The sequence below is a fragment of the Vespa mandarinia genome, chromosome 1, assembly GCF_050613455.1.
Source record: "Vespa mandarinia isolate Hongniang chromosome 1, ASM5061345v1, whole genome shotgun sequence".
In the NCBI taxonomy this organism is placed as follows: Eukaryota; Metazoa; Arthropoda; class Insecta; order Hymenoptera; family Vespidae; genus Vespa; species Vespa mandarinia.
Window position 1 is genome coordinate 13,816,591 of NC_140810.1, and position 13,410 is coordinate 13,830,000.

The 13,410-nt window shown below is 34.2% G+C and overlaps 1 protein-coding gene across 13 annotated transcripts in view; it reads left to right on the forward strand.

Moving 5' to 3' along the window:
- Positions 1-13,410, forward strand: part of LOC118447746 (ubiquitin carboxyl-terminal hydrolase 48) — a 76,523-nt gene that overhangs the window by 33,509 nt on the left and 29,604 nt on the right. For 10 of the 13 annotated variants that reach the window (XM_085657976.1, XM_085657966.1, XM_085657958.1 and 7 more), the window contains one exon: positions 3,357-3,482. The exons of the other annotated variants lie outside the window; for them this stretch is intronic. In XM_085657976.1, coding sequence (XP_085514102.1) covers positions 3,357-3,482 — 126 coding nt within the window. The remainder of the gene's footprint in view (positions 1-3,356; positions 3,483-13,410) is intronic. 13 annotated transcript variants of the gene reach the window in all.

The following is a 13,410-nucleotide window of genomic DNA, read 5'->3' on the forward strand; positions in this document are numbered from 1 at the left end:
TCTCACACACACACACAAACACACACGCACATACTTTCTTTTTCTCATTCCTCTTTTCTTCTTCTCTTCTTTCTTCCTTCATTTCTTATCTTTTCTTCTTCTTCTTCTTCTTCATCTTCTTTTTCTTCTTTTTTTTTCGCTTTTTTTCTTTCTCTTTTTTCTCTTTTTTTTTTTTTATTTTTAATTTCTTTTTTATTTCTTTTTTATTCTTTTTCTTTTTTCTCTCCGCGTTACCGCTGCCTCTCCTTCTCCTTCTTTCTCTAACGTTTCTCTTTCGTTGTCCCATAGAGGGGATCTACCTTGAAGCCAAAGTTGATCTTTTCTAATATCTTCTGGTAAACTCTTCGTCGCGCGTCAATGGGAATACACAAAGCACAATCTTCTTTCATTCATTCGTTCATTCATTCGTTCATTCGTTCTTTCGTTCTTTCGTTCGTTCATTCATTCCTTCTTTCCCTTCATTCGATTTCATTCGATTTTACGGCAAACACTTCGACGATGAAAAGAAGGTGAACTCTTCACGCGTTAGACCGTTATTGGAAAATATCGAGAGAGTGAGAGAAAGAGAGAGAGAGAGAGAGAGATGCGGATCAAGGGTGCCGGATCAGCAGCTCTCCTCGTCATTCTGGAGGAGAAATATGTCGAGCGAGCGCGCGTTCTTCGCTTTTTACGTCTTGGCAAAAAGGTGCGAAGCTCGATAAAAATGTTTGAATTTCATGGTCGAGTGCGGACAAGTGGTGGTAGCGTGCGCCCGCGAAACAGAGAGAGAAAGATAGATAGATAGATAGATAGATAGATAGATAGATAGATAGATAGAGAGAGAGAGAGAGGGGGAGAGAGAGAGAGAGAAATAGAAGAGACAGAGAAAAAGACAGAGAAACATGATGGGCAACCCGCAATGGCGTTGGCGTTTACGTAATCGTCGTAAACTCGATATTACTTTCTATCACATTCCAAGTACCCCGTTCGATTCTTTTTCCTCGATCGTTCTTTCACCGAGAACTATAGTGTTTTGAAAGGCGAAAAAAAAAATATATATATATATATTGTAGAAAGAAATTATAAAAATAAAAAAGAAAATAAATAAAAAAGAGATTAAAAAAGGATAAATATAAATAAAAATAAAAATAAAAGTAATCTTAGAGAAATATAGTTTTGTGTTTTTTCGCCGAACGACGATTGTTGTCATCGTCATCTTTCGAAGAGAGAGAGAGTGAGAGAGAGAGAGAGAGTGAGAGAGAGTGAGAAAGAGAGAGAGAGAGAGAAACGGTAGGAGAGATTTCTTTTGGAGCAACAGTACCGTGTAATTACAGCTCACTGTTCCTGCCGTTGCCGTTGGAGATTCTAATGATCGAGGGAAGGCTTAATGTCGTCGCCGGGAAATTCGTGGAATTACGTAAGAACGCGTTTAATTGTGGGAGCCGATTCGTTCTGGTAGATAGAACGATAATACGTCGACAACGGTCCACGAATGTTACCGTTTCTCAGTTAACTTTGCCATTGTCAACATATTGGACGCACAATTTTGTACGAAACTATATATATATATATATGTATATGTATATATTTTTTTTTTTTAATTTAATAAATTTTCTTTGTTTTTTTTTTTTTTGTTATTTAGACGGGACGAAAAATCGGTATGTAATAATAAATCGTAACGAAAGGCATATGTATCAGGGAGTTTATTTTTATCGATGAGAATTCAAGAATAGCAGTTGGTTTCGATTATCTCTGTAGCTGTTGCTGTTGGTGTTACTATTGCTGTTGTTGGAAGAGGCTGAAAGGATCGAACTTTAGTTAACCAACGGCTTTACTCACCAGCAATTTTCCAGCCACACCTACTCTGCCTTCTCGATCCTGTTAAACCCACCTCTATTTATCGCTTTTGTCGGATGGTTTTCGTTCTCGGGGTTGGAAGAGAAGAGACTTCAACGAAGAACCTTCTTCGAGATTTCATGACTCTTCTACTATTCTCTTGGAAGATAGGTTTCTTATCTTTGACAATAGAGAACAAAAATAAATAAATAAATAAATAGTTCTTGGTATTGTTAAATAAATCTTTCTTCGATCGATTTATCTAATAATCGATATAATTTATATTTATATTATTTAGGAACAATTTCGTTTAATAAATATATAATACATATATAGGTTTTTCGTTGAATTTTAATTTTTAATTTGAAAACGTATAAAAATTACTTCTTATTGTCCATTGGCCTTTGGCACATTATTTATATCTCTACTCTTTGAATTTATCTTTAATTAACAAAATATACAAATTATTTTTTGTTTTGTCTTTTCTTTCTTTCTTTCTTTTTTTTTTTTTTCTCCCATAATCTATAGCCTCATATTCTCATAATCTATAATTAAATAATTATAAACGAGTGGTAAATTTTTTTTTATTTATTTATTATTAATCAACAACGTAGCAAAAAAAAAAAAAAAAAAAAAGAAAGAAATAAAGAAGTAATTCTCTAACCTAATCACCATGGGAATAAATTTAACAAGGAAAGTTTTACAAGAAGGATTTATTTTTCTTTATTTATTTATTTATTTATATTTTTTTTACTGCAAACGAATTTAGACGATGTAAAAGAGGTTCCTTCTCAAATAGGATGAGTAGAAGATGGAAGAGAAAGAAGAGGTGAGTTATTCCGCAGACAGTTTAAGTCGGTTTACGTTGGAAACGGTATAACCAGGGGTTTATACGTCTCCTTTCTGTGTGCACATCTTCTTTCGCGTAACGTATTCTCCTTCTCTCTCTCTCTCTCTCTCTCTCTCTCTCTCTCTCTCTCTCTCTCCCTCTTTCTCTGCTTTCTTTTCTCTTTCAACGTGGAAGAGGTCTCGGTTACTCGTTCGCTCGTAAAACCGAAGCAACCTGCGCGTTTACACCGACACCGGCATTGGACCAACGGATCATCCAAGATGAGAGGAAGAAGGAAAGAGAAAAGGACGCGGTCAATGGGGTTTATCGCGAGCAAATGTTCCTGCCTCTTTCGAAGCACCAACGTTGCTTTCACAAATTAAGCAATTACCTGGACGCATGCGCTCTTCTCCTGCACATGCTCCTTTTCTTCAAACTTTCGAGAATCCAAAGTGCCTTTTGCCGTCCATTTTCTTTCCCTTATTAGAGTACCTATTTCTTCTTTCGTTCTATTTTATCAGTACCAAGATAACACTGATATTATCTTATTTTTCGAATAATACAAATTAATTTATTACAAGAGAATGACTTTGTTCTTCGTCTTATTGTTGACGTTGTTGTTATTGTTGTTATTATTGTTATTGTTGTTATTGTTGTTATTGTTGTTATTGTTGTTATTGTTGTTATTGTTGTTATTTATTTCTTTGTTTAGACGATGCAAATTTGCGGCGCTGGACCATATGATCAGCATCTTATGTTGGGTGAACACGAGCTTACCGATCACAGTCAAAGTTTGGCGGCTCTTGGGATATTTCCAGGAGCATTATTGACTTTAAAGGTGAGTTGAATTTTTTCGTAAAAATGAATTAGAGAGAGAGAGAGAGAGAGAGAGAGAGAGAGAGAGAGAGAGAGAGAATTTTAACGTTAGAAATTTTTATATATTTATGCGTGTATGTATCTAACTATTTGAATCATTTTATATCGATTTAAATTAAATCGACCATATAAAACGATTTTCTTATATAATAAGAAAAGTATTTGAATTGGCGCGTAATGTTCGAATGAAGTGTCGCCAGAACGATACGTTTGTTTTGCTTGAAGACAAGAACAGTGACAAAGAGATGCAATTTAGATTTAAGATCTAGCGACCGTTTCCCTTAAGCCCAAGACAATGGATAAGTAACGCCGGCAATGGTCGAAGATAACGCTAAGAGCGACGTTCTCGTTTTGGGATTAACTTGAAACGCCTTACTTGAGATTAGAAGCGTTAATTGGACTTACCACTCGAGAAATCGGAACCGTTAAGATTTCCCATTGAGGCTACGAAAGAGTTCGTTTGTCTTGGATAGATCTACTTAATTATAGCTATTTCTGTATCTAAGAGGAACTAATGTATTTTGAATTGCAATAACGTGATATTTTATTTTCAAGAATCGTCGGCATAATCCTGGAATTTTTCATTATTTTATATCCAAATAAATAATACAAACAATAGTATTTTCTGTTTATACTTCTTGTAAATATTTCTTCTTTTTTTTTGTTTTTTTTCTTTTTATATAACATATGGATATATAATTATTAGGTATAGTATTAGGTGTAATGATAATAAAAAAAAAAAAAAAAAAAAAAAAAAAATAATAATAATAATAATAATAATAATAATAAACTAGATAGTACAGTATTTGTCTAGAGTCAATAAGTAATATTGGAAATTTTCAAATATAAATAAAATAATATAAAATAAAGTAAAATAAATAAAGAAGAAATTTTTTATTAAAAAAAAATATATATATATTCATATAGTTAGATATGTATATATAAATATTTATATATTAATATAATAATATATATATATATATTTAAATATAAAATTAGCCAATGCAACACATTGGTCAATCTAATGCAATCTCAAACTTATATATATATATATATATGTATGTATCAGATTGACATTTGTATTTTAAAGAAGTCTGTTAAAATCAATATTGATCATATACGAAGTCACCATCGCAAAAAAAAAAAACTGAAAAGAAAGAAAGAAAAAGGGAAAAAGAAAGGATTGACAATTCCGCTCGATCGATAATATCGATTTTGATTGCAACTGAGAGATGAGATCTCGGTGTGGAACTGGTATTAGATTTCTTTCTCTTTCACTTTTTTTTTTTTTTTTGTTACTTTATCTCAGACTGACCACGCGTATACATCTTCTCGGTGAAAATTCAATGGACATCATTCGTTAGCTTGGTCTGGTTTAGTTTGATTTGGTTTGGTTTGATTTGGTTGATTTGCCCGTCGAAGACGAAGACTAAGGCGAAGGCGAAAACGAAGACGAAGACGAAAACGAAGACGACGACGACGTTCTTGGGCTTTTTGTCGATTAAAAAGTGCGACCGAGCGCACTCCCGCGATGTTCGAGCGGTCGTTGAGCGATTCCTCAGCGAGAGAAAAATTCTCTCTCTCTCTTCTTCGGTTCGTTTCGTTTCGTTCGACGACGGCGGCGCTCGTCGTTGGAATAATTTCAGCATTCCGTCGCATTCCTCCGTTCACAGTCGACTGATTTTATGAAAGCGAGTCGAACGAGTCGAGCGAGAGAGCGGCACTCGCCACTCGAAGACTTTAAAACCGTTAACTTGTGACGTGCCTTCTCTCTCTTTCTCTCTCTCTCTCTCTCTCTCTCTCTCTCTCTTTCTCTCTTTCTTTTTTTCTTTTCTTTTCTTTTTTTTTTTCTCTTTTAAGAGAGAAAGAGAATTACGAGCAAGCATCGCCTCTCATCTCCCGACTAGTTTACAGGCTGTGGTTACACTAGCTGCGAATTATAATCGGCAACCGCCTTACCTTACCTTGCTTTGACTTGCCTTGCCTTGCCTTGCCTTGTCTTACCTTGCTTTGCCTTGCCTTGCCTTGCCTTGCCTTGCCTTGCTTTGCCTTGCCTTGCCTTGCCTTGCCTTGCCATGCCGTGGAGAATTCAACGTAGACCTCTCGACTACACCTGGAAATCGTTTCGCCGATTTTAAACGCTCCACCGATCTCGCGTTGACCTGAAAACTGCCGTCCGATATTATTTTCTTTTATCTTTCATTTTTTTTCCTCTCTTTCTTTCTTTCCTTCTTTCTCTCTCTCTCTCTCTCTCTCTCTCTCTCTCTCTCTCTCTTTCTCTCTTTCTCTCTCTCTCTATCTCTATCTCTATCTCTATCTTTCTCTCTTTCTGTTTCTTTCTCTGTTTGTCTCTTTCTCCCTCTCTCTCTGTATTCTTTTTTCTTCTTGATCATTATCCCGAATAATCTATTTTTCTCATGATACTAAAATCATGTCAATTATATCATATGACCGTTAGGTTCTATCTAATATTAATTAATAATATTAAATGTATTTTAATTTAGTTGATTAATTATGTTTATCTTTCTTATATATCTATTATTATAAATCATTCAACAATTTGTTATTGTTGGAAAATGTTGTAAGATATATTGTTTGCGGATGATCAATATAGATGTATATTATCCGCATACGATATTTAAGTATACGATTCGATAGAATGTAACGATGACAAACAAGCCTTTTGCGGAATAGGTTTTATGCCCTTTAACGGCCTATTTACGATCGTAGTTAAAACGAGCTTGAAAAAAATTGGGGTAGAGTAAGGAATATAATCGTGAGGTTAGTCGATTCCGTTGAAAAAAGATCGAGTTAAAGAGATTCCAATGGTTGAAGCTTAAGAAAAGAGGAAGAGGAGTCTGTAAAGTCGGATGCTCGTTAGATGAGATCCAATGCCAGATCGTAAAGATCATTGGGTAGTTATCTCGGGTAAACGTAAAACGTGAAAGACTTTTAAAGGATAAATTCGTAAGATTCGTGGAATCGAATGCATAGAAATCTTTTCTTCTTCTTCTTTTTTTTCTTCTTTCTTACTTTTTTATATTATGTATTATTAATTATTTACTTTTTTATTTATTTATATTTATCTCGAATAATCAGAATGATTTTCTGACTCGTACCTACATATATCTATCTATCTATTCAACGATGAGACAAAGTCCGAGTTGTAAAAGCACCGTGAAGCTGTTCTCTGCAGCGAGAGCTATGTCTGTCCTTGATCCTGAGCTACCGATCGGATATCAGGGAACACAATGACCAGGATGACTTGCAAGGGGATCGCCGATCGAACTTCTTGCTAGATATTAAATATCGCATCGTCATTCTTCGCGCAATTCAAGGTCACGCTTACAAAATTGATATATCTTTGCCATCTACGTCCACCTTACTTTAATCTTTTTTTTTTTTTTTCGTTTTCTTTTTTCTTTCTTTTTCTTTTTTTTCCTTTTTTTTCCTTTTTTTTTCCTTTTTTTTTTTTTTTTTTTTTTTTACGTTAATGGATACAGATTAACGAGTTTAACCATATAGGTATACTTACTTGCTTAATCAGCAATAGGCGTTCTTATTTCTATCGCTAACCGGAATAACGATTTCGTATGCTCTTTTACAAGGACATGGATATTATTCATTTGAAAAGAAAACTTTAATTGTACTTGAAACATTTCGATTTCAAAATTATTGAGTTCCAACGATAGTTTGAGAAATATATATATATATATATATATATATATATATATCAACATAGATAGAGAACAGGTATATATATATATATTTTTTTTTTCTTAAATTAATCCTTATCACTCCCATATGGATAGTAATGATGCCAATAGGATTATATATTCATTCGTTCCTTTCTTTTTTATTTTTACGAATAAGCAAACAATCCTTTTAAAAATAATTGTAATACCTAATTAAAGACACATTAAAATTCATTAATCTTGATATTTCTTTAGAATTGCCTTACGAACATGTTATTATTATCCTTGAAAGAGTAATAATAGATGTGTATGTTTATGCATGGATTATATAAAAATTGTATGATCAAAAGAATTGATAGAGAAAAGGAGAGAATGAGAGAAAGAGAGAGAGAGAGAGAGAGAGAGAGAGGGAGGGAGAGAGAGAGAGAGATAGAGAGAAATGGAAGATGCGTCTCTTTGGAAGACAGTCGAGCATTAGAGGCGATAATAACGACAAGAAGCAATATCGTTTGGTACAAAGTCAGCTCGTTCTCTTCCCTTCACTTTTCCCCATTTTTTTGCAATTCCTCGTCGGTGTGCTCTTCATGGCTGATCGAGCGGAGTCTTTAGAGTCGGTCCGTCGAGTCTCCAACGGGCGGCACCCGCGTTTGATGTCGTGTGACGAATGTCCGCGTTGGACGCGCTCTTCTCTCTCTCTCTCTCTCTCTCTCTCTCTCTTTCTCTCTCTCTTTCTGATCTCGTCGGTCTTCGCTACTTTTCTTCCTCTCTTTTTCTCTCTTACGCGCGCTCTGGTAAAAGAGAGAGAGAGAGACCGAGAGAGATCGAGAGAGAATCCCGTATTACGGAGTCTCTCTCTCTCTCTCTCTCTCTCTCTCTCTCTCTCTCTCTCTCTCTCTCTCTCTCTCTCTCTCTCTCTCTCTCTTCGTAGCAAGCCCCAGCAACTCTACCTTGCCAACAGAAAATTGGAAACATCCGATAGGGGCTTTTATACTCACAACCCGAAGCTACACAGTAAAAAGGAAGAGGCGCGAGGCTGGAACCGAAAAATAAGTCGATCGATCGATTCGCGTGGCTACTGCTGCCGCCGCGCGACGTTCATCCGCATCGTTCGCCTGAGTAATTCCTTCCTTCCTTCCTTCCTCTCTTTCTTCCTTTCTTCCTTCCTTCCTTACTTTCTTTCTTTCTTTCTTCCTTCTTCCCTTCATGCGTTCTCTTCTATGTTTGGTATCAACGTACAACTCGTATTGTCCGTTGTATTAAGTTGGACCATTTGGAGACTTTAATGCCGCGTTTGGATCAGCCTCAGAAATGAATCTTTAATTAAATCGTTTTGATTATAGTCTTAATAATAGTTTATAGTGAAATATTTATATAGATCTGTGTCTACAATTTCATTTACTTTTACGTGATAAATCACAATTTTTGATCTTGAAGAAATTCCTCGAAAAAATTGATGAACGTCAATTCTGTTCAAACGAATACATTTCCTTGAGATTTCCCTTTTACGATTCTAACAAATCGTAATTCATTTTTGTGAATGAAACTCAACGAATCCCAATAACGTCATCGATCGTCCTTAGTCCTTTTCTACGTGGATTCTCCGGTAACGAGGAGAAGGATGACCGAGTCCAAGGAAAGGGTCTCTCCTCCCGTCCCCCCACCCTTATTGGAGCCTTCGTCGAGGAATTTCGCGAACGAAATTCCGTGAAATTTCGCGGTACCCTTCGGGAACATTTCTTCCAAACAGCAGCGCCATCTTCTCTTTCTTCCTTTATATCTTTTCTTTCTCAAGCAATGTTTCTACGAGCAAGAAACTCATAGTGACGCGAGAGATACCACGTGGTTCCTTCTCGATTCCTTTTACTCTCTCGTATTTTACTCTTCTCCAATTCTTTCTACCTTGCTAAACGAGAAGAGAAAAGATTCAAGTTTGTATGTATGTGTGTACATACATACATACATACATACATATATACATACATACATACATACATACATACATACATACATACATACATACATACATACATACATACATACATACATACATATATACATACATACATATATACATACATACATACATACATACATACATACATACATACATACATACATACATACATACATACATACGTACATACATACATGCATGCATGCATGCTTACATACATACATACATACATACATACATACATGCATGCATGCATACATACATACATACATGCATACATACATATATATATATATATACATATATATATATATATATATATATATATATATGTACATTTCTCTTTTTCTTTGCATTCTTCATCATTTGTTTTCATCTAAAGATAAACAGAAACGATAAATATACGTAATTTACTCACGGTATAGATAATATCGATGATTACGGAAGAAAGTATCTTCGAAGGAAGATATTTTAAATGTCTTTAAAACTTAAAGAGATAAATATATATTCGATATCGTTCGAATATAATTCGAATTTGTATTGTAAATATATCATTAATATATTTTTTATTTTTTACGAACTCCTTGCTCGAATCGATTTCTTCTTTTCTTTTTCTTCTTTCTTCTTTCTTCTTTATTAGCGACAAAAAGGTACTAATTGTTTTAACTATGTATACTTGATGGGTACCATCTTCGAATTAACGATCTTTTTCTAATCTCTCAAGCATCTTCATCATCCGTACACCTGAGAAGGCAGACAGATGCGAGGCCAAGGGTCGTTGGTCACTAATTACGCGCGGAACAATTAGCACAGCTCTCTACTGTTCAGGTTTAATTGTTCAGACCGAGGATGGAGCAATGCCATCGCGGAAAGTTGACTTTTCCTTTGGCCCTCGTCATAAGATCGACTTTTTTCGATACCAGATTCCACAAAGTCCTTCTTCCGACTTTTCTTTATCGTCTCGTCTCGTCTCGTTTCGTTTCGTTTCGTTTCGTTTCGTTTCGTTTCGTTTAGTCCCTCCTCGTCTCACCTCCTCTTGTCCATTCTGCTTTCGTCTCGTTTAGGAGAAGAACGTTTGGCCGATCTGTCTATGTATATGTTGCTTGGTATTTCTGGAATTTGCAATTTCATTCGTTCTATGGAATTTGTACGACTTTTAGAAATATTTTACTGCGTCTAATATTCTTGTTAGCGTTAGAAAATTGTGTTCAGTTGCAATTCTAAGTATACATACATAAATAAATACATACATATATACATACATATATACATACATAAATACATACATATATATATATATATACATGTATATAATATATTGTGTATATACATATAATATACATACATATATATATATATATATATACATATACACACATATACATATATATAGTCAAGAGTGCAATCCAAAGTAAATCTGTTTTACTTCGATAAGTATAGTAAATGATTGATATTAATCTTGATAGTTATCAATTTAACGAGTTATCAATTATATACACACACACACATACACACACATATATATGAATATATATATATATATATATATATATATATATATATATATATATAATAAGTGCAGTTAAAAGTAAAAAAATCTCGTTGATTTCGATAACGATTGATATAATATCAATGGTTATTAATCCAATCAGATAATCAATTTTTCTAACAATGTTCTTCAACAATCTAACACGATCTAATAATTGAAATCTAATCTAATTACACTCAAAGATAATCATATAAAAGTATTTTATTATCGTTACGATAAATCATGTCATGACGATTAGATCGAAATTTTGTTCTTTCTTACCTAAAGACCGGTAGCATCGTGTCAGGATCCGGTCGGGAGTCCTATAATTATTGCCTTTAATAACGGATCTTACCGCGAAGGATAAGATCGATGGAAGGGTCTTCCCTTTCCCGTTCCCGTTCCCTTTACTCTTCCCCTTCCAAAAAGGTAGAGGATTCTTCGGAAGGAAGGATCCTTTGCTGCCGACCGAGCGTTCTCTCTGTCTCTCTCTTTCTCCCCACCCTTTCTCTCTCTCTCTCTCTCTCTCTCTCTCTCTTTCTATTTCTCTTTTTCTCTCTCTCTCTTTCTATCTCTTTCTCTGCACCTGACCGGTCGGCCCACTCGGAAATAAATCAATTAAGCCGATGCAGATCTAAACGGCATCGTCATCGTCATCGACTTCGTTTCTCCACGCGCTGGAAATAACCTAACGTTCTTCGAGCCTTTTCATCGAGAAGGTCGAAACATCAAATTTTTCTCTCTTTCTTCAATCTTTTCTTATTTTATTTCATACAACGTACAATCAAATTGCATACCTTTTTTTTTTTTTTTTTTTTTTTTTTGAAAATTTCTATCGTCTTGATACGATGGATATTTTTTTTTTATTATTATTTTTTTCTTCCTTCTTTTCTTCTTTAACTTTTTTTTCTCTTTTTTTCTAATCTCGCTATTATTCACGTGTTTTATCATACGTGTTTTCACTCGGACATTCTTCTTCGTAGAAATCGATCGATCTATCTTAATAAACGTTTTTATTAGGTTTTTACGATTAAGCATTCAGTCGAAAGATAATTCGAAAATATTTGCGTGCTCCGTACGACATTTGATTTGTTCGTGCGATATTATCGTTCGTGCGATTCTATGTATTAATTGTTAGACATGTATATACCTTGAAAAACGTTCGCATAAGCCTGCGATATTATTTATGACAAAAAATATTTTAGATCAGGACGATTAGGCCAATACCGTGCCGTGTAATCGATTTGATCTAATCGTTTTTTTTTCTTCTTTTTTTTTTGTCTTCTTCCTTTTTTTTTCTTTCTTTTTTGTTTCTTTTTAATAAAACTGCCGACGTCGCTCATTTGCCTATCCATATACCTAAAGTCGTTTATAATATTAACATTTCACGGTTAAATTCCCTTATTTCACGTAGTATCATATTTTATGCATGATATCAAAGCGATCAGAACGCGCAAACGTAAACGATAACGATCGTTTAACATCATTTTCTACTTCTCCTCTTTGATTCAAATAACAGAGAGGGAGGGCGAAGAGTAGAAAGAGAAGATGCCATGAATTTTTCGGGGACGCTTACCCAATTCCCAGCTGCGTCCTATATGAGATTCGTCCCTAGCATACGAGATTTTTTTTATCATATTCTCTCCCTCTCTCTCTCTCTCTCTCTCTCTCTCTCTCTCTCTCTCTCTTTCTCTCTCTCTCTCTGTCTGTCTGTCTGTCTGTTTGTATGTCCGTCCGTCTGTCTGTCTATCTCTCTCTAATTCTCCCTTCTTTTTCTCGGTCCAATTTTTTTCTTCTTCTTTTTTTTTTTTTTTCGTTTTTTCTTCCTTTCTTCCTCTTTTTTTTGTTCTCCTCTTTTTTTCTTTTGCAAAACTTTTCCTTTTCGGACACTCGCGATTCTCGGCTCCTAGGCGAGCCTAAGTTAATATTAATAGGGATATTTATGGGCCGTGGGTCAGTCGTGGTCACAACCGGCGTGGCTAGAGAACTAGCGATAAAAGAAAATCTGAAAATGCCATGATTTATGATCCCTCCTTCTCTCCTCCTCTCTTCCTTTACTCTTCGGCACCCTTAAACGCTGAATAAGTTATGGTCCGTAGCCGCGAGCCACGCTGCCCATAACTCCGACTATGCCTATCGTATATTGACTATGGTTTATCGAGTAACGAAAGTGCGCGTATAATCATATTTAATTATAATTTTCTATTTAATAAAGAATATTCTATATAAGTTCAAATGATATATTGCTAAGACGCTATTATAACATACAAAAAAATAATGTGATTTTGTATTCGTTTTTTTAAATATTTTTTAGAATAGAATTTATTTTATAAAATAAAATAAATAGATATCTAAGATAAACATCATTTTGGGACGTACTTTATATATATATCTATATATATAAACTATATATAGTAAAAAGAACATATATATATATATATGTATATATATATATATGTATATATATATATAAATATATACATATTTATATGCGCGGATGCGTGTCTATATTATATAAATATATATATACACGTATATAATTAATATAATTAATAAATACATATTATATTTATATATATAAATATATAATATGTGTATATATATATATATATATATATATAAATAAAGGCATAAATGTATAAAAATGCACGCGGTGTATGTACACACAATACATGACTATGTATCATCCATTCAAAGCGTTCAAGCCATGGAA